The sequence below is a fragment of the Mangifera indica genome, chromosome 11 (genome assembly GCF_011075055.1).
Source record: "Mangifera indica cultivar Alphonso chromosome 11, CATAS_Mindica_2.1, whole genome shotgun sequence".
Taxonomy (NCBI): domain Eukaryota; kingdom Viridiplantae; phylum Streptophyta; class Magnoliopsida; order Sapindales; family Anacardiaceae; genus Mangifera; species Mangifera indica.
Window position 1 is genome coordinate 8,090,448 of NC_058147.1, and position 21,924 is coordinate 8,112,371.

At 37.8% G+C, this 21,924-nt stretch overlaps 2 protein-coding genes and 1 non-coding gene across 10 annotated transcripts; all 3 read left to right on the plus strand.

The window, feature by feature from the left end:
- Positions 1–298: 298 nt before the first annotated feature.
- On the plus strand, positions 299–7,974 carry LOC123228560 (tRNA pseudouridine(38/39) synthase). Its single transcript, XM_044653964.1, has 15 exons — positions 299–453; positions 639–698; positions 1,184–1,301; positions 1,659–1,719; positions 2,909–2,954; positions 3,576–3,686; positions 4,167–4,248; positions 4,877–4,973; positions 5,220–5,280; positions 5,396–5,526; positions 6,036–6,153; positions 6,653–6,776; positions 6,947–7,054; positions 7,144–7,218; positions 7,692–7,974. Exons 1-15 carry the CDS (start codon positions 382–384, stop codon positions 7,736–7,738), a joined length of 1,311 nt encoding a protein of 436 aa, XP_044509899.1. The 5' UTR covers positions 299–381; the 3' UTR covers positions 7,739–7,974.
- Positions 7,975–17,519: 9,545 nt separating this feature from the next.
- Positions 17,520–17,591, plus strand: TRNAD-GUC. Its single transcript has one exon. It is a non-coding gene; the product is annotated as a tRNA-Asp (tRNA).
- A 1,003-nt stretch (positions 17,592–18,594) lies between these two features.
- On the plus strand, positions 18,595–21,862 carry LOC123229993 (probable F-actin-capping protein subunit beta). Of its 8 annotated transcripts, XR_006504996.1 has the most exons (5): positions 18,595–20,025; positions 20,136–20,280; positions 21,158–21,256; positions 21,358–21,453; positions 21,536–21,862. XR_006504996.1 is itself a non-coding variant. In XM_044656075.1 (3 exons), the coding sequence occupies exons 1-3, from the start codon at positions 18,835–18,837 to the stop codon at positions 21,749–21,751; spliced, it is 441 nt and encodes a 146-aa protein (XP_044512010.1). In that variant the 5' UTR covers positions 18,595–18,834; the 3' UTR covers positions 21,752–21,862. The 8 variants fall into 8 exon arrangements, 1 of the variants encoding a protein (XP_044512010.1); XR_006504992.1 differs by having other exon boundaries at positions 20,136–21,256; XR_006504994.1 differs by having other exon boundaries at positions 21,158–21,453.
- The last annotated feature ends 62 nt before the right edge of the window (positions 21,863–21,924 follow it).

Genomic DNA, 21,924 nt, shown 5'->3' on the forward strand with positions numbered 1-21,924 from the left:
TTGTGAAAATTTTCCCTTGTTGGTGCTAAGATTAATGAATTTCTTATAGGTTGACTCCAAATTTTGTAATCTTCATATTATATTTGGATGGGATTATTGTTCTCTTAGATTTTCTGTTTGCTTTGAAGAAGTTTCAAGCATATTTTGATATATTTGTTTGTATTTTTTATGCTTGAATTATTTAAACATTTCTCCTGTCTATAAAAAGGGTTATTTTTTAAAGAGCCCCAAGAAATATTTTATTTTTAAACACCCCAATACTTTTCTATATTTTTTTTTAATCAATTTGAGCAAGCGTTTTAGTCCAGAAAGGCAAAGGCTCATCTCTCAACCCTTCGTCATTCAAAACAGAGCAAGAACAGTGACGCAAAGCAATCCACCATGTCAGAGGACAATCAAGATCTCATTTCCAGTTTACATTCCCAACTGCACCATCTGCAAACCAGAGTTAAGGTTTGCGCTATTCATTTCGTTCTTTCTTAATACCATTTCACAGAGGGCACGTATGGTTACGCCAAAATTAGTTCAACAGTTTAAATGCTTATGGAAGTACTTTGACTGGTTTTAGTGGCAAAAACTTATTTGAAAATTTGAAGTGTATATGTGTGTGTTCACCGATATGCAAAACGTTTTTTCAGGAATTAGAAGCTGATAATGCGAGGCTACTATCTCGACTCTCGAATTGTCGATGTGAAAAGGTTTTTTTATTAGTTTAAATTTTTACCCTCTTAGTTTTCTGCTTATGTTGAGTTCATGTTCAAGAAAAAAGATTCTAGCTTTACTAAAATAAAAAATTATGAAAAATATGGTCATGCTGCAATAAGTGAGGGAGGGGCATGTCAAGTAACACTGTAGTCAATGTGGTGATTGCATTCCATTCATAAGGGTGAGACATGGCTCGAGCTGCGTGGACATGTATGCAAAATGATAAGTTGGAGATGGTATTCGCTAGAGTTATTTTTTGTATGTATATAATCATTCTCCTGTTTCATTGTGCTGTGATGTCAATAGTTTGGTGTCTGAATATCAATCAAATCTACCATGCACATTAGAATGCACTTATGAGAGACAGTTAGCACCCCCACAATATATTTTTATATTTTAGAGTAACATCTATGTTTGAGTATGTATTTAACCAACATGATTTAATGGAGCTCATTATATAATCATGGTCATGATGCAGATAGAGGAGAAGCTTGATGGTTCTGTTCTAGATACTGCAAATTGGATTGAGAAAAGCGGGAAAATAGACACTGGAGGTTGCCAGCTCAGGAAAAAGAAAGTAACTGAGAAAATGCCAGGTGTTCTTCTAGACTTTATTTGTATTACATTAATGGGGTGAGGTTCAATTCAAGCCTTGTGAAAGAAAATAAATCAACAAATGTATATAAAAGTAAAACAAATTTGTGGAGCCAGTGTTCTCTATAATTTTGCTGCGAATATATGTTGCCATCCACCTTATGTTCCTGTATTGTGTAGTTGATTTATTATAGGCTGATATAACCTTATGAGTTCATAAATTATAGATCCAAAAAATGTAGTTAATCAGAAAAGTCTGTTTTTTTTCTATTGGTTAATTATCTTTATTTGCCTACTTTTTTCTATTCTCCATCTGAACATATGAATTTGCTGAATATGACTAACATTTCTGTTCTTAGGGATTGTAAATCATCATTCCAAGAGATATGTTGCTCTGAAAGTAATGTATTTTGGTCAGAGGTATAATAATGTATTATTTCTAAGCTTGATACCTTTATGATATCTTTTCCTTCATTTCTTCCTACAGAAATATTCCCTTTCATTTTGAAAGTGCAATGGAAAATAGCTGTTGAGATTCTGTAATGTAAGGATTGACTGAAAGCAACTATATGTATGCTACTCAATTAAGCTTTGATCTCTTAACTGGAATGGGTCAACCACAGACTGTTTTGCCCATTACTCTCCAGCTAGAGTGTTACGTACCTGGTCTCTTCCTCCACTGTCCTGATTCTTATCTTCACAACAACAGCAGTATTCTTCTTCTTTTCGACCCAGAACTATACTGCAATATTTGTTCCACAACCACAACCAAACAACACACAATATCCAGGCAATAGTAAACTGAATAATCAACACAAGTGCACAGAATTAATGAACCATCAAGATAGCTTTCTTTGCTCAAAATCCATGTACAATATCCATTTCAGTTTTGGTTCTTTACAATAAAGCAATAGAAAAAGCCATGCTTTCGAGAGGCCGACTCTCTCCCCCTAATCCCTTACGTTTGCTTTTGAATTCCTGATTCACCTTGATTCCCTTCCAGTATTTGTTCCCTTTGCATAACTATCACCCATGCTTTCCTCTTGCCACAATCCAGCCTTCTGTTTTGGTGGTCTAGTCTTCTCTTCTTCTTTGCTCTTGCTGCCATCTGTCACTTTCATGATTCTGCTACCTGTCTCCACTTGACTCTTCTGCCCTAGTTGTTTCCATTTGTGGGAGATGTAAACACTGCTCCTAACATAGGGCAATGTACTTTGTTAAATCTTAATCGTGACATACTGATAGAAATATGTTAACAAATAGTGAAAACACTAGAATAGACTGGGTGGGATTCTTGGATCAAATCAGTACATTCATGCCCTTCAGAAAGCTTTGTCGTTTGCAAACTTATGGGATCACCAATGTTGAGCTGAGATCTTATTCACAAGATGTAGATATTGTAATGCCATACCTTCACTTGCAACACAACTGATAATTTTGTGAGATTTAGTTCATGATTGACATCCTTCTACTTAGAATCATCTAATGTTTCCTTCTGTAAAAGTCTGGTTTATTGACCATTGTTTTATGTTCTATTATTTCTATTTTTTGATAGATAAACCTATAATTTCAATAATGAAGATCTTATGCAATATTTGTTGCATCACAGGTTTTATGGTTTTGCTTCAGAAGCACAAATGGAACCAACTGTTGAGGTGTGGTATTCATTTTCTTGCTTTGTTGAAATTGCTGTACTAAAGAATAGTAAGACATAATAGTTCACAGATGATCAGACTGACTGCATCAAATTTGTAATCTATTCTCAGAACAACTATATAGGTTATAGTTCCTTAACCTGAAAAGTAAAGATTTAATTTATCCTTCATGATTCATTCTCCATAGTTCTGCCTGCATCCATAGCTTGAACATATGCTGTTGCACAAAATAGAGTGTCATAAACCCTCAGATCGTGTTCAATTGTGCTTCAATAGATTTGCAGAACTTATTTTGCCACATTTAATTGTCAGTACTTGGCACTCAAGTATTTACTGAGAAATCTTTGGGCTTCCATAATCATTCTTATATTGAAAATAGACATGTTAATGTGTCTTCTGAAAGAATTATTTTATTGGTATTTCAATATATTTAACCTGTGGTTGAGAAAAATATAATCATTACTCAAGTCTTTTTAAACAAGTTTTGTTGCAGGAAAGCTCTAGAGTACCTTTCAAATCAGCATCATTTATGTTTTATAGAGCTTGTTTCATTGAATAAATCTCTTTGTACATGGCTTAAATATCTGCTTAAATGCTTAGTATACAAGTTTTTTCCTGCAGTCGGAAATTTTCAATGCTCTTGAGAAAACCAGGCTTTTGGTTGCTGACAAGAAGGAATCACAGTACTCGAGATGTGGCCGAACAGATAAGGGGGTTTCCTCTGTTGGGCAAGTAAGTTCAGGATTTGAAAAGTCATGAGCAAAAGCTTGTGCTGAACTTAGTATTGAGGCTTTTATTGATTAGCATTTATGCCACTCAATGAGTTATGAATGCCTTCTGAGCTACTTTCTTAATGTAAATTTGTGCAAGTTCTATCCTGTAAGTAGATCCCATTTATCTGCAAAAGACTATGGATTTGAAATCCATAAGTAAATGAAACCATTTTTCTAAAACATCAAAACTTCTATATAGAATTAAAAAATACCTGCATGCTTTCTTTCTGAAAATGAAAAGAACCATTATATTTGAACATTTTTTACTACTCCATTGTGTTTGTCTCTTGACAGTTTATACCAATTATGAATTGAGGTCCCATGATATTATATCAGAGACTGCGTGAGACCTCAAATTTAATAGGGCCTTCATTAAGGTTGGGAGAGGCTATTTCTGTTGTCACTTGAATATTAAGAACCTGACAAATATTTTACGCAGGTGATTGCTCTATATTTAAGATCAAAGCACAAGGAAAATAGGACAGATTGCAAAACTTCTGGAGAAACAGCACAACAAACTGGTTAGTCATGTAACCTATTCGAAATTTTGTATATTCATATGACCTATCCTATTGGGTGAAACTGTAATATGTTGATTTTTATCTCAGTATCATAATTTCTTCAGTCATGTTAAAATTATTATAATTTATAATTTATGGGGGAGGTTTTTGTGACCTCTTCTCACAATCATTACAACTCTGTGCTCTTTGTTGAGAGTTCAAACTGGGGCATGAAGAACCATTTGTGGTAGAGCTTTGATTTCTATTTTCAAGGTTTTCTTGAGAATATCTCTGCGTTGTTTTCTGAACTGTCAAATTAAGGGTCTGACATTTAGTTATTCAATTAACTCATAGATTTTCTACTTGTGATTATTCCACTAGTTTAAACCAGGCTCTGACAATGATGTTGACATTTTGGCTTGTTTTTCATAAGAAATGTGAATTGGAAATTGGAAAAAGAAATCTCATGAAGAGAAGTGTAACAACAGGAAAGAAGCCCATTAGCATAGATAGAATTGACTGATTTGATTTGGTTCATGCTATTCCAGTTGTTTACAGGATTCTTTGTAAAATTATATTCATCTTTTAAATTTAAAATATTTTTGAATGTATATCTCCCATCTTAATGCATTATGTTTATTCTTCTCAGAAGGGGAGATTGATTACGTAAGAGTGCTTAATCGAGCCCTTCCAAAAGATATTCGAATTATCGGCTGGTGTCCTGTTCCAATTAATTTCAGTGCAAGGTTTGTTACACATTCGAAAATTCTTAATGATGATTGGATGAGAAGTTCATGGTTTTGAAAGGATATTTAGGAGTAACTTGTACCATTACAATTATCATATCAGCATGGTTGAATTAATCATTTTGTAAGAATTTTTCTTCCTGGTGATTTGGCCTCATGTGATTCAGCACACTCACGATAATTCTCTCTCAAAGACATATCGTCTTATGTTTTAGTATAATCTTGTGTTATTTTCTGTTAGTGCAGGTTTAGCTGCTTAAGCAGAGAATATAAATACTTCTTTTGGAGAGAAAATCTAAATCTCTTGGTATGTAGTTCTTTTTTACCTTGTGTGTTTTGGCCTTTTATGAGCTCACTTCAGTTCTGATTCTGGTAAAATAATAATTTTATACCACCTTCTTTAATAATTTATGTTTCACCAGGCAATGGAGAGTGCAGGAAAGAAATTTGTAGGGGAACATGACTTCAGAAACTTCTGTAAGATGGATGCACTAAATGTACACAACTATAGGCGGCATGTCACCTCATTTGAAGTTTCTCCTTGTGATATGAGGTTGGCATCGGTAAAAATGTCTCTGACCCAATTCTCCGATATTTCATAGATTTCATGAAATATATTTTGTGATGTGTGACAGCATTCTTTCTTCATTTTTTGTTGATATAAAATGTCATAAGCTACTGCTTAACTTTATGAGATACTATGTGTAGCATTTTTCCTCTCAATCTATAGTTCTTAAATACATGAAAGAACATCATCTCTCATTTCTCTTCGATGTATATTTTACTTCTCAAAATTGAGAGGCAAGGCTGGCTACAGTAGCATTTTTTAAAAATCTATGCTAAGTATGTTGTATGGACTCTGTACTCCGGTATCTACATTTATTCAGGTGTATTAATATAGCTTTGACATAAATTTCACAGGAACTGCCTCTCGTATTGACGAGCCACTAGTGAATTATAGTGAATGAATTTCTGTTAACATGAATTGAGGAAAGAAAAAAATTCTAAGATGCATGGTTAGAGTGTCTCCAAAAGTTCTCAAATTGCTAATTTTACTTGCAGGTATGGAGACAATCAACTTTGTGCCATTAAAATTCGAGGTACTGCTTTTCTATGGCACCAGGTCAGGTGCATGGTTGCTGTCCTGTTTATGATTGGCCGAGGTCTTGAATCTGATGAGGTGCATACCTATGTCCTTGTTATATTATTAACCTTAAAATCTTTTTCTTTCAAATTTTTTAGACATAAAATAGTCTGATACATGAATCTTACTGTACGTATACGTTCTTGTACGCATTTAGCTACTTGTTGACTTTTGCAAGGTCACAGAAAGTTAAAACCAAAGTTGAATTATAGTGCCTTTTAGGCAGGGCCTTCAGCTAGGGATCGCTGGAGGGTTTTATAGTGTGGACACTGAATGTTGGTATACATCATGTCTGTATGATGAATGTTCAAGTTTGAATTACTGATAAATCCAAACATTAGTTTTCAAGTTTGTTTCTTGTGTTCTGATTTGCTCAATGGATTGGCTTGTGAGCTGCTGGATGCATGATGAAAGTTATCTTAATCAGTATTGTTGAATTAAGTGACAAGAACTTAACCTCTTGAAAAGTGCCCTCCACCTTTGAATCTTTGCTATACAATATAAAAGAACTCACATTAATTGCTCAAATGTGTAGGTGATAGATGCATTACTGGACACTGAAAGGACTCTGAGGAAACCTCAGTATATCATGGCTCCTGAGATTCCATTGGTTCTTCAATCCTGTGAATTTGATGATCTCAAATTTACTTGTTCATTTGGTATTCTAAACATGAAATATAACTTATTTAATCTGGACAATTTTCTTAGACGTCAAATGTTGGATGCTTTCAGTGAACTTCAGTGTTAACACCTCGTTTACCTGCTAATTTTATGTGTTTGGCATTCATTTTCACTTGCAATCTGCTGAATAGCCTTGTTTTATGAATAGATGCGGGACAAGCTCTGCTTATGCATTTGCAGAATGAATGTCAAATGTATCAACTCCAAGCTGCAATTTATCATGAGGCACTTTTGAGTTGTTTGCCATTAGATAATGGTGTGGAAATTAATTATCATCTGTCTCATTTTACTTGATTCCATAGCATTCTTCTTTTCTGTGTGCTGAGACTTGGTTTAATTTTTCAGATCTGAGTTTATTGAAAAATGGAACAAACAAGAAGAAGGCTTCCCATGTGTCCCTTTTTTCTCGACCAACTGAGCGTAAGTGCTACCACACCTTAATCATCAATTAGACCCTGGTTTTTATAATTATTGGTGTCAACTTCCTCTTTATTGACCAAAGAAGTGTTGTTAAGTGCTTTCTGGACCAGCATGATAGTGAGATGGTTTATGGCTTGCTTTTATGGAGCTGAACTAGCAACAAAGCAAATTAACTCTCTGTGTGACTTCTGTTAACATTTTAGCCTTTCAATCCTTCTAAATTAAAATTTAACTTGTCGTAATTGCACTTTCTGTTCATGAACAAGCTCATTCACCACCAAATTATTCTGCAGTTAACTGGGGTACAAGTAGTTCAAGGGTATATTGATTGTCCATGGCCATTATCATAAAAATCAGAAGTTGTTATTATTTTTAATTTCATACCGCCTCTCTAACTTTAGCCATCACTAGTTTTAACCTTGCCATTTTACAAGGTTTTTACCTAACTTCTTATTTGCTTGAAATGATCACAGCATCATATGAAGAGCGACGTGCTAAATTTGACTCAAGGAAAAGTTGAAGAGCTTATTTACTTACAGTTGGAAAAGTTGAGGAGCTTATTTACTTGCAGTTTGAGTTGACCTATTGAAGTATTCTCGGTGTACTAAAAACGTCATGTTTTCCAAACCCTAATCACAAAGTGGTTAAGGTATTTGTTTAAACTGAGAGTTGAAGGGTTTCAGCTCTCATTTGATCATTTATTGTAAAATTTTATCAAGTTTGTTGTTTATCAAATTCAAAGATTGTTGTTGTTTATCAAATTGATATTGTGTTTGAATTGATAGCGACACAATATCAATTCAAACATAAGGCACAAGAATGTAAAGGGAGCAAATGTCCCAACTCTTTTTATTAATCAATGAAAAGAGTACAATGGAGTCTGCTGATGAACATTACAAAAATACAATAAAGCTCTCAATGTGGGCAATCCACCCTTTCTCAACTCAGGTTGCAAGCTTGAAGAAGACTTGTAGCAGATTTCAACTTCCGACTTCAGATAGATACAACCACATTTTTCTTTGCCTTCTCTCAGATTAGGGTTTTTGAGGGTTTCAAATGGACTAAATTCCCTCCATTACAAATGCCTCATATATATATAGACATAGCTGAGTCAGCTTCCAGCAGGGCAGAGGGCAGAAAACGCACCAGTCAACCCTTGACATGTGGAATTCCACCAACTTGGTAGAAGAGCTTCCAGTTTGTGCCCACCAGCTGGCTGTCACTAACTTGTCACTTGTAAATATATTTAGCATCCTCAAATGTTTCCCTTAGTTGGTGCCCAGCCCACCAACGAAATTGACTGCCATCCTCAGCCTGTTTTAATGCTAAAACCCACATAACCGAAAACGAAGACCATGCTCACCCGTACATGGCTTGTTGCACCTAAATCCGCACGGGCGTACCATTGAGTTTGTTCGACTGCTAACAAACCCTCCCCCCTCCCCCCCGGAGGAACCCGACGCCCTCGTCGGTGCACTCTCTAAGTAGTTCTTGATCTGCTCTTCATACTGCCAAAGATTCACATCCCTTTCCCACACAGCAGCCTCATCCCCTTCCCATAAGATAAGGAAATCTGTCTGTCTATTTTTTCTGCTTGCTCCCCTTCTTCTGTGGTCTAGAACTTTAGACAGCTTCCTGTTATAATCAACCCTGACTGTGAGAGGAGCCCTCCTAGCCCGCTATCTCAATTGATCATCATCCGAGTGAAAAGGCTTTAGGAAGCTCACATGAAATGTAGGGTGAATTTTCATCCTCTCCGGTAGTTCCAAGCGATAAGCCACATTGCCAACACGCTTAAGCACCCGAAATGGCCCATCGTACCTCTGAATCAACCTTTTATGATAGCGCTTATCCGTCACCTTTTTCCAAATCTGAGGGGTCAATTTCAGAAGCACCAAGTCCCCTTCCTGAAATTTCGACGCTGATCCGCGTATTTTTTCATTCGACGCTGTGTTTTTGCCAAGCTGTCACGCGCCTGCTCGATCAGCTCATGCTTCTCACGGGCAAACCTGTAGGCAGCAGGGCTTGCACCTTGAGACTTCTGTTTAGCCATCTCTAATGGCGTCAACGAATAAAACCCGAAAGCAACTTCACATGGACTCAAGCTCGTTGCCGAGGACTTGTGTATATTGTAAGAGAATTAAGCAACATCAAGTAAATCAACCCAATTTTTCTGGTTAATAGTCACGTAATGCCTAAAAAACTCCTCCAAAAGAGAGTTTACCCGTTCGGTTTGCCCATCCGTTTGCGGGTGGTTGGCAGTGGAGAATTTCAATTCTGAACCCATGAGTTTAAATAGCACTGTCCAGAATTTATCAGTGAACCGCGCATCCCTATCGCTGATGATATCTTCCGGCAATCCAAACAACTTCACCACATTTCTGAAAAATAATTCAGCTGCAGTAGCTACTGTACAAGCACTGGGAGCAGCAATAAACACAACATACTTTGAAAATCTATCCACCACAACCAAAATGGAACCCATCCCATTCACTTGAGGCAATCCCGAAATGAAATCCATCGAAACTGACACCCAAGGTTTCTTCGGAATAGGCAAAGGCTGAAGAAGACCCGCTTGCTTCTTCTCAACTTTGTCATGTTGGCATGTTAGGCCGGTTTTCACAAATAACTCAACATCCTCATGCATTTTAGGCCAATAATAGGTTCGGGATAGTAGTGCAAGCTTCCTCTCGCAACTCGGGTGGCCTGCCCATTGAGGATCATGAGTTTCCCTCAGCAACTCTTTCTTCAATCCTCCAGTTTTCGGAACAAACAATCTGCCACCACGAGCATAGAGCGGCCCATCATCAAGCCAGTATTTCTGAACCAGGCCATCAACAACCTGCTGTCTCAGTTGCTTGTATGTTGTATCCTGCTCAGCTTGCAATTTCATCTTAGCAACAAAGTCAGCCTCAACACTAGTAAGGCAAGCAACATACCCCTGTGTATGCTTCCGACTCAGAGCATCAGCCACAAAGTTTTCTTTTCCTAGTTTGTGCACCCATGAAAAGTCAAATTCGGCAAGAAATTCTTGTCATCTTGCTTGCTTGAGAGATAGTTTCTTTTGAGTCTGAAAGTAAGTGTTCGCCATGTTATCCGTCACTACCGTAAATTGGGTGTCAAGTAGGTAGTGTCTCCACATCGTCAAGCAATGGATCACAGCCACCATTTCTTTTTCATGGACTGAATACTTCTGCTTTGCATCTTTCAACTTTCTGCTTTCAAAAGCAACGGGGTGCCCCTCTTGAATCAGCACCCCACCGACAACTTTATCCGAGGCATCAGTGTGCACTTCGAATGGCAACGAAAAATCAGGCAGCTTAAGCATCGGTTTTGAAATTACTGTTTTCTTCAGATTATCGAAAACATTTTGGCATCCCACACTCCATTCTCACACTGTTTTTCTTCAACAAATCAGTGAGGGGAGCAACCAATATGGAGTAATTTCGAATAAACCGCCTGTAGTAATTTTTCAAACCCAAAAATGACCGTAATTCAGCCACCGAAGTAGGTATAGACCAGTCAACAGGCTGAGAATGGTAGTCAATTTCGTTGGTGGGCTGGGCACCAACTAAGGGAAACATTGGAGGATGCTAAATATATTTACAAGTGACAAGTTAGTGACAGCCAGCTGAAGCCAGCCGGTGGGCACAAACTGAAAGCTCTTCTACCAAGTTGGTGGAATTCCACATGTCAAGGGTTGACTGGTGTGTTTTCTGCCCTCTGCCCTGCTGGAAGCTGACTCAGCTATGTCTATATATATATGGGGCACTTGTGATGGAGGGAATTTAGTCTATTTGAAACCCCAAAAACCCTAATCTGAGATAAGGCAGAGAAAAACGTGGCTGCATCTGTCTGAAGCCGGAAGCTGAAATTTGCTGCAAGTCTTCTTCAAGCTTGCAACCTGAGTTGAGAAATGGTGGACTGACCACATTGAGAGTTTTATTGTATTTGTGTAATGATCATCAACAGACTTCATTGTAATCTTTTCATTGATTAATAAAAAAATTGGGACATTTGCTCCCTTTACATTCTTGTGCCTTATGTTTGAACTAATATTGTGTTGCTATCATTTGTGTGTTGCCTATTGCGTTGGTTCCTTGTGTTTGTAGGTTGCTTTTGCTCTTTGGTTGTTGGAATTTTGTGGGTTGAAGGCTGGCTGAGTGGTGAAACTTGGCGCCATCACAGGGGAAAAATTTCAGTGCGTTTTGTGTGAAAAACGTGAGCCTGTGACAGTTGTGGTATCAGAGCCCCGAAAATGGTTAGCTTGACTGATAAAGTGAATGCTTTAGAGGAGTTAGTGGGTGTCCTAGCTCCTGATGTTGCCCCATTGTCTGAAAGGGTTGCCTTGTACTCCCAACAAATTGAGGAGTTGAAACAGAGCGTTACTAATGCTCAGAGGGATATGTTAGAGCGCTCCAACGAGATATTGAAGCAGGTCCTTGACATGTCGGATAAACTGGATGATCGGTTATCCTCTATGGAGAATGACATTGTGCTGCTTAAAAGGGCCAGCGTGAGCTCCTTCACTTCAGGGGAATCGAGTGTTGGAACGGGGAAGCATAAAGTCCCCGAACCAAAGCCATTCGGGGGCTCCCGCAATGCTAAGGAGTTGGAGAACTTTCTGTGGGATATGGAGCAGTATTTCAAGGCTGCTCGTGTCTCCGAGGAAGAACAAGTAACGATCACAAGCATGTACTTAACGGGATACGCCAAGCTGTGGTGGCGAACGCGTCTTGATGATGATGCTAGTGCGGGTAGACCCGAGATAGACACATGGGAGGCCTTGAAAAAAGAACTAAAGGACCAATTCTTGCCTTTGAACGCTGCATGGGTAGCTAGAGAGGCATTGAAAAAATTGCGGCACACGGGCACGGTGCGGGATTATGTGAAGGATTTCAGCTCCCTCATGCTTGATATTAAAAATATGTCGGAGGAGGACAAGTTGTTCAACTTCTTCTCAGGGATGCAGCCTTGGGCGCAGGCTGAACTTAGGAGACAAAAGGTGAAAGATTTGCCCATGGTTATTGTTGTTGTCGATGGGTTGGTGGATTATCAAATCGATCGTTCTTCGGGGAACCAAGATAAAAAAAAAGACCAAGCTCAAGTGGAAGAAGAACAAGCAGAACAGTAAGGGTCAGTAGAAGCTTATGAGGCCCGAGGGTGAGTCTTCACAGCGGGGACAAGATCCTTCCCAATGCAAGCTTTACTCCGGTTGCTTCTTGTGTAATGGCCCTCATAGGGCGCGGGAATGCCTAAAGAGAGAAAGACTCTCTGCCTTGATTGCCTCGAAAGGACCGACGGAAGAACCGGAAACTTCAAACCCACGACTTAATCCAATTCAGTTGTTGAATACCCTGCGGAGTGAAGGGTCAAGCTGCCACAAGGGTCTAATGTATGTTGAGGCTGTTTTGAATGGCCATCCGATGAGAGCTATGTTAGATACCGGTGCAACGAACAATTTCATAACTGAAAGGATGGTGTCTGCATTGGGGTTGAAGGTGGAGAAAAGTTCCAGTCGAATCAAAGCTGTGAATTCAGGATCACAACCAGTTCAAGGGATTACCACCACCGTTCTAAAGAGCGGGGCTTGGGAACGGGAATGCACTTTCATGGCGGTGCCCTTGGATGACTTTGAGGTAATTCTTGGCATTGAATTCTTTATTTCTGCTAAAGCTTCAGTTATGTCACATTTGCATGGGTTGTTAATCATGGATGAGAGGGATACATGCTTTATTGATGCGGTGACGAGTAGGCAAGATAAAAAGTCGTTGTTGCAGTCGGCTAAACAAGTGAAGTCGGGACTGAAAAAAGGAAAGATGACGATGTTTGCTACCTTGGTGGAAATTGAGGCAGATTGTGTTATTAATGTGTCGGATTGCATTGCTAGTTTACTTTATGAGTATAGCGATGTGATGCCACCTGAACTTTCGAAAACGTTGCCTCCCCGAAGACATGTAGATCACCGAATTGAGTTAGAACCAGGGAAAAGGCCTCCAGCATTTGTTCGTTACCGAATGTTGCCCATGGAGTTAGCGGAGTTGAAGAGGCAACTTGATGAGCTGCTGGATGCGAGATTCTTGCAGCCTTCGAAGGCTCCATACGGTGCACCTGTTCTGTTCTAGAAGAAGCAGGACTGCAGCCATCGGTTGTGTGTTGATTATAGAGCACTCAACAAGATTACAATAAAGAACAAGTATCTGGTTCTGAATATGGTTGATTTATTTGACCGGTTGACAAAGACATCTTACTTTACCAAGATTGACTTGCGCTTAGGGTATTGGCAAGTCCGGATAGCTGCGGGGGATGAGCCAAAGACTGTCATGGTGACACGGTATGGCTCCTTTGAATTTTTAGTTATGTCTTTCGGTCTTACAAATGCATCCGCTATATTTTGTAACCTAATGAACGATGTTCTTTATGAATATTTAGACAGCTTTGTTGTGGTTTATTTGGATGACATTGTAATTTATAGTGAATCCCTTGATGAGCATGTGATGCACTTGAAAACGGTTTTGAGGCGTTTGAAGGACTACTCATTGTATGTAAAGAAAGAAAAATGTCAGTTTGGTGTGCAAGAGATCCTTTTTCTTGGCCATCGAATTAGCAAGGGCCGGATCTCGATGGATGATCGTAAAGTGCAGGCCATTATTGACTGGTCTATACCTGTTTCGGTGGCTAAATTACGATCATTTTTGGGTTTGGCAAATTATTACAAGCGGTTTATTCGGAATTACTTCAAATTGGTTGCTCCCCTCACTGATTTGTTGAAGAAAAACAGAGTGTGGGAATGGAGTGCGGGATGCCAAAGTGCCTTCGATAATCTGAAGGAAGCAGTAATTTCAAAATTTGTGCTTAAGCTGTCTGATTTTTCGTTGTCATTCGAAATGCACACTGATGCCTTAGATAAAGCTGTCGGTGGGGTGCTGATTCAGGAGGGGCACCCCATTGCTTTCGAAAGCAGAAAGTTGAAAGATGCAAAGTAGAAGTATTTAGTTCATGAAAAAGAAATGGTGGTTGTGATCCATTGCTTGACGGTGTGGAGACACTACCTACTTGGCACCCAATTTACGGTAGTGACAAATAACGTGGCGAACACTTACTTTCGGACTCAAAAGAAACTATCTCCCAAGCAAGCAAGATGGCAAGAATTCCTCGTCGAATTTGACTTTTCATGGGTGCACAGACTAGGAAAAGAAAACTTTGTGTGTGATGCTCTAAGTCGGAAGCATACACAGGGGTATGTTGCTTCTCTTACTAGTGTTGAGACTGACTTTGTTGCTAAGATGAAATTGCAGGCTGAGCAGGACACAACATACAAGCAATTGAGACAGCAGGTTGCTGATAGCCTGGTTCGGAAATATTGGCTTAATAATGGGTTGCTCTATGCTCGTGATGGTAGATTGTTTGTTCCGAAAATTGGAGGATTGAGGGAGGAGTTGCTGAGGGAAACTCATGATCCTCAATGGGCAGGCCATCCGGGTTGCGAGAAGATGCTTGCACTGTTGTCCTGAACCTATTATTGGCCTAAAATGTATAAGGATGATGAGTTATTTGTGAAACCCTGTCTAATATGTCAACATGACAAAGTTGAGAAGAAGAAGCAAGCGGGTCTTCTTCAGCCTTTGCCTATTCCGGAGAAACCTTGGGTGTCGGTTTCGATGGATTTCATTTTGAGATTGCCTCAAGTGAATGGGATGAGTTTCATTTTGGTTGTGGTGGATAGATTTTCAAAGTATGTTGTGTTTATTGCTGCTCCCAATACTTGTATAGCAGCCATTGCAGTTGAATTATTTTTCAAAAATGTGGTGAAGTTGTTTGGATTGTCGGAAGATATCATCAGCGATAGGGATGCGCGGTTCACTGGCAAATTCTGGACAGTGCTCTTTAAACTCATGGGTTCAGAATTGAAATTCTCCACTGCCAACCACCCGCAAACGGATGGGCAAACCGAGCGGGTAAACTCTCTTTTGGAGGAGTTTTTGAGGCATTACGTGACTGCTAACCAGAAAAATTGGGTTGATTTACTTGATGTTGCTCAATTCTCTTACAATATACACAAGTCCTCGGCAACGAGCTTGAGTCCATGTGAAGTTGCTTTCGGGTTTTATCCGTTGACGTCATTGGAGATGGCTAAACAGAAGTCTTAAGGTGCAAGCCCTGCTGCCTACAGGTTTGTCCGTCAGAAGCATGAGCTGATCGAGCAGGCGCGTGACAGCTTGGCAAAAGCATAGCGTCGAATGAAAAAATATGCGGATCAACATCGGAGAGACTTAGAATTTTAGGAGGGGGACTTGATGCTTCTGAAATTGACCCCTCAGATTTGGAAAAAGGTGACGGATAAGCGTTATCATAAAAAGTTGATTCAGAGGTACGATGGGCCATTTCGGGTGCTTAAGCGTGTTGGCAATAGGGCTTATCGCTTGGAATTGTCGGAGAGGATGAAAATTCACCCTACATTTCATGTGAGCTTCCTAAAGCCTTTTCACTCGGATGATGATCAATTGAGGCAGCAGGCTAGGAGGGTTCCTCCTACAGTTAAGGTTGATTATAGCAGGAAGCTGTCCAAAGTTCTGGACCACAGAACAAGGGGAGCAAGTAGAAAAAATAGGCGGACAGATTGTTGTGTGGGAAAGGGATGTGAATCTTTGACAGTATGAAGAGCAGATCAAGAACTACTTAGAGAGTGCATCGACGAGGGTGTCGGGTTCCTCCGGGGGGGAGGAAGGTTTGTTAGCAGTCAAACAAACTCAATGGTACCAACTAAGATGAAATTGATAAACGGGCTGAGGATATTGTGTTTGATAAACAACATATTTCAGCTTTTCCTTGAATTTGATATTGTGTTTATCAAATTTGATGATAAACAACAGATTTTGTAATTTGTCAAAATTGTTAAAGTCGGTCGGTATTTGGGTATTATGAAAAAGGCCGAAGGACTATTTTACCGTTAAGTTTAAGTGTTATTCCAAAGACACACTAATAAGGTTTGAAAAATCCAAAATTTCATTCATCCTTTAAAAATCACAGTTATGATTAAAGGTGAAATAGTCATTTAATAAAAAATTTTAAAAATCTAAAGTTTTGTTACATGTCTCCCTCTAGCTTAAAAATCTCACAATTCAGTCTCCACCTAAAGTTTGAAAAATCAAAATTTCCCCTCTAGGGTTTGCAAATCAAGGTCGGAATCGTCTTAGACGGCCGTCTTTGGTGGCGTTGGCTCTCTATTCGAGCTCAGTTATCCCTATCGGTCACTTTCTAGCCACTGGCGTAGGCTATTTTCTCCTACGAAGATGAAATCATCTTCATCGGAGTGTCTTCGTCTCTAACGAAGATGATCGTCGGTGGTCTCAGACGGTAAAGTCATCTCTATCTAAGACCTCTGAAGGTCGTCTTCATCTTCATTGGAGGAAATAGCCTAAGTTAGGGGTGGAAAGTGATGGAAGAGCCAACGCCACTAGAGACGGCCATCTCCGGCAATTTCGACTTTGATTTGCAAGCCCTAGGGAGAAATTTTGATTTTTCAAACTTCAGATGAAGATTGAATTGTGAAATTTTCAAGCTGAGGGAGACCAAAGATATAAAACTTTAGTTTTTTGGTTAAATGACGGTTTTATTGTTAACCTTAATTGAGATTTTTAACGAATGAGTGAGATTTTGGGTTTTTCAAACCTCATGTATGTGTTTTTGCAATAGCACTTAAACTTGGGTAGGAAATAGTGATTTGGCTTATGAAAAAAAACGTCTTGTTTCTTGGAGAATGGATGTTCTATAAAATTCGTTAAGATAGCTAATTGTTGAAATGTCTTGCATATCTTCTGTTTTCCAATTTATTTGAAAAGAATCTCAATAGCTTCTTCTGTTTCAGGGTAGGATTAAATTCAAACTGAACTTAGCTCAATTTATATGAAATTGAGATTAAGCTTAGACTTGTCAAGTTCGCTTCAAATAAACTTGAGCTCGATTTGTTTCAAAAGAGTTGAGCTCAAGTTTGAATTCGAATCAAGCTTTTAACTAACTCATTATTAAAATAACGTTGTTTTAATACATATTGATTAAAACGACATCATTTTATATCAAAATTTTTAGCTTGTTAGTTTGATGAGCTAAACACCCCAAAACTTGAGCTCAAAAATGTTAAACTTTTTGGCTTGCCCTTGAGCTTGTTTAAGCATAGTTCGTTTCGAGCTTATTCGAACCGAGTTCGAATAAGTTTGGTTCGAATCCACCCTTTTCATAGGGATGGCATTCCTCTGATTTGTTATTTTATATCTGTAAATTAACTACTCTCCCTCACATGAGTCGTTGTAATATAGTGGTAAGTATTCCCGCCTGTCACGCGGGTGACTCGGGTTCGATCCCCGGCAACGGCGATGTTATTTTACAAACATTTTGCTATGTCGGTGTAGTTTAGGATTTTGATCTTTAGGAGGGGGCATTTAGAGCCACAATGATTGTATTTAGACATTGCAGTAGGCTATCTAGCAACAATGAGTTTTTATAGTAACAGGCTAGGCTCTTTTTGATACGACGCTTTAATTTAGTGTAAATTCATTTTCGACCCTAGATTTGACGAAACTCTTTTCCACCCCTTTGAATTATTTTATTTTGAACTTTCACCCAAACTGCAATTTCATTAGAAAAGAACCAATGGTAGGTGGTCATAAAAGTCATTTTAGCTTCTTTAAACCCTAAATTAAAATTAAATACAAGTACTAATGGAATCAGTAACATCAATAACAACTAAAGCAAATATGGAATTAATATTTCCATATCACTTTGTTATACCTATCATTTGATCAACTCGGTTTGTGTTGGTTATGGGGTCCATCGCATGACAGAAACAAAAACTATTGGCCAAATGACTTGTTTTCACCCATGGTATAATGAAATTTCAAGGTTTTATCTTCTAATTTCAAAAAATTTACACGTATTTATGACTTAAATTCTATTAAAAATCTCAATTAAAAATAGAATAAAATTATTATTTAATAAAAAAAAAATTAAAAACTAAACTTCTATCATTTTTCCTTCTCAATTTTAAAATCTCACATTCTCACCCTCAATTTTCCTTCAAAGTTTGAAAAGTAACAATTTTCTCTCAAAGATTTTCTCTTCTTCTCTCTAGCAATCGGTATCTTTTAGGTTGGTCAATGTCCAAAAAGAAATCAGTCACCAAAAAGGAGAAAAAACCTTGGAAGAGAGAGAATTATTATTTTTCAAACTTTGGATGGGGAAAATGATTGATTTTAAATTGAGAGAGGAAAATGTGATAAAATTTTAGAGTTTTTAATTTTTTAATTAAATAATTATTTTTTAACAGAATTTGGGTTATAAATGTGTATTTGAATTTTGAAAGTCGGGTAGAACTTTGGATCGGAATAAGGCTTTTGGCTAAAACTGTTTGGCAAATTCATTCTAAGCGCCTTAAAATCAACTCATGTTCTTGCTTTTCAATGAGATTGGCATAACATGCACCAGAAATTATCAACACAACACAATAACCCATTAAATTCGGTAGATGTTCCACCACATCCTTTCTCTTCTGTTAGTTAGGCCATTTATAAATGAAGCCATAGGTACAGGGCAACTCACAGATTCTTCATCATCAGAGAAATGGAGGGCGCATTGGATTTAATGAGAAGAATGCCGCCAAAGCACATAGAAACCGCTCTCTCTGCTCTTCTTACCCTCTTACCTCACCACTCCTCCTATCTCCTCTGTCAAGTCGATCAGCCTCTTCAGGTTTCTTTTCTGCCTCTCTTTCTTTTGATGCCGCTTAAATTCTTAACTATAATAATCCTCAATGTTATCACTTCAAATTTGACATTACAATCCCATGAGAGAATGATTATTATTTTGCATTATTATTATTCTTATTTATGCTGACGACAGATTTTACATGATGTGGATTCTGGGAAAGCGTTTATTTTATGTGAATACAACAGAGATGCTGATTCTTATAAGTATAATTCTCTTTCATGTATGCTTCTGACTTTGTTGTGGGTAAAGCTTTTTATACTGTGGATTGAAATGGTGATTATGTTCATCATCTGTTAGGAATTTATCAGTGGATTAGTGGGTTCACTGATTATGACTATGGGAATGCATCTTTGGCTCATTTAAATGAGGCAGTCCCGAGCACATTTCTTTGCTGATCACTGAATTAAGGTTCTATGCTAATACTGTGATGAAAAAAAAAATATATGTATATATATAAACATTTTATGCAACCTTGGGTGTCAAATTTTTTGTTCCAATTGATGTGCCATTTTAAACAGTATTTCCATCTTACTTCAATTTATGATTTACATGTTATTGTCACGTAAGTTAACATATCACTTGGGATGAGAAATTTGGGATACAAGTTGAGATGTATACCATTCTTATATACAAATATTTATTCCTGTAACCAGACTTCGCAGTAACATGTCTGATGGGCTAACTAAGGTATTTCAAAGCATTTTTTGTTTCTTGGCTGTGATGATAAAACATGTCAACTACTCAGCATAATGTTACTTCATGTATTTTCTCACTCTCTTTCTCTCTCATCTTGACACATATAGAAGAAATAAAGTGAGTGAGAAGTTGATAATATTTTTCTCCTTTGTTTCTTGTGTACATGTCAAGAATAGAATGAGTGAGAAAGAGATGAAGAAGAGAGTGTTATTAGCATTTCTCTTACTCATTCTACAGTATGGTCACATTTTTGGTCACTAAATTGACTCTTGTTTTTCTAATCATTTATGTCTCTATTGAAAATCATTTTTGGAGGAGGGAGCATGGGATGCCATACATGTAATAGAGGTGAGTACTGGAGCTAGACATGACGTAGCCCCTGACCTGTTAGTATTCAAGTGTGCTCGTCATTTATTCCCTTAGAATGAACTTTTTATTTTTTTTTGTATTTCATTTAGGTGGGCCAGAGGAGGAAGGAACAATCCATTATTGTTTAACCAGTACCATCATGCTCTCTTTAACTACAGATGATGAATCATTAGGCACATTCAGTTTGTCTGGATCAATTAGACGACGGGTAACCAATCATTAGAGTTGTTGCAAGTTAAGTAATCTTCACTAATTAAAACATTTCTTTAAGAGATAACTGAGAACTAATTTTTTGGTATACTGGTTGATGGAGGTGATAAATTCTGTATATATGCTAGCTGGCATCAATACTTGAATTGTTTTCTGGTAGTTTTCCATAATTGTTGTCTGGTTCTATCATAGGCAAGGAAATGTGTGTTGACAAACAAGTTTGCTGCACCTAGAGCAAGTAACTTATGACTAATATATATATATGACTGATGATATTTATGGCATATATATATACACGTTGACATCGACTGATTGTCCAGAAACTCTTGCCCCGGTCCCATACTTTGTTTATGCCCGCTTTCAAGAGTGGGCTGTTTCTATTGCTTTGTTTCGAGACTTTTTTTCAAAGTTCAGAATCATGGTTTGCAAGGTTGCTTTAGCTTTGCTGTTGCAAAATTCCAGTTTAATTGTAGTTTTATATACAACTAAGTAAGACCTTTAAATTGTTGATGATCCCATGGATGAGATTGTTACTGAGTCAGAAAGGGCTTTTCTATAGAAGCATTAATATATTCTGAATTGTCCTCTGAATACCGATAACCGTTGTCATAATTTTTCAAAAATGTTTAGAAATTCCTAATATTTCCGTTTTTCTTTCTGAAAACCAAACTGAACCTGAGCATGGTTGAATGCTGAATTGTGGTTTAAAATAATTGAGTTAAATTATGAGGAAAGTTCACCATAAGAGCCTCCAAGGGATAGCTTAAGTGATAAAAGAGATAAGATCATAAGAGGACATGGATTCAAATCTCTTCCAATAATTTTTTAAGTTCAATCTTTTAACTTATTTGTTTCAGTGATTATGAGATTATTCATTAGATCTGATGTTTGATTTACTCAGTGTGGTTGGTTTCGTCTTGAAAGGGCAGTCCAACTCAAGTGAGTTTCTCATTAACCAAAAAAAAAAGAGGAAAAGTCCACCACAAGACTGCAGTTTAATGTACTATCGATTAGCCTACCAAAATTTTCTACTGCAGAAAGATTTGGTATTACATTTTTAGTTTGTCTGAACCAAGTTTGCTTACTTTCTTCTGTTCATAGATGAATATGAGTTTCCCAATCGCTGAGGGTCATCTTTGTAACATGGGAAAGATGATGGAAGAAATGGAGGGTAAGCTGAGGAACTCACTGGATCAGGTTAGATTGTTTACTTTAGTTCAAAATTTTCACATTTTAAATGACAATCAGCTTTATAAATCATCTGCTACACATATTGCAGGTCTATTTTGGGAAGACAAAGGAGATGGTATGTACCCTACGGCCGCCGTCTGAAGTGGTGATGAAACTTCCAAACAGTTGGTTTAGCTACATTTGGTGCATGAAAAAGAATTTTCTTAAATCTGTTTTTGTCTCATTTTTGGATATGTTGGAGGTTTCTAATTCCAGAGACTCTCTCATTACAGAGATAGATCCAATTCCCTGTTACACGTTTTGAGTTTACTCTTGTCATCAACTAAAGTCGTGTGAAGAATATGTTAAGAATCGATTTCTTGTATCAGCTTATTTTACACCTTCAAGATCATCAAAATGATTTTCGTTCTGTGGATAAGATATCCCTGATTTTACATCATTATCCAACTCACATATACAAATCATAAAGAGTTTCAA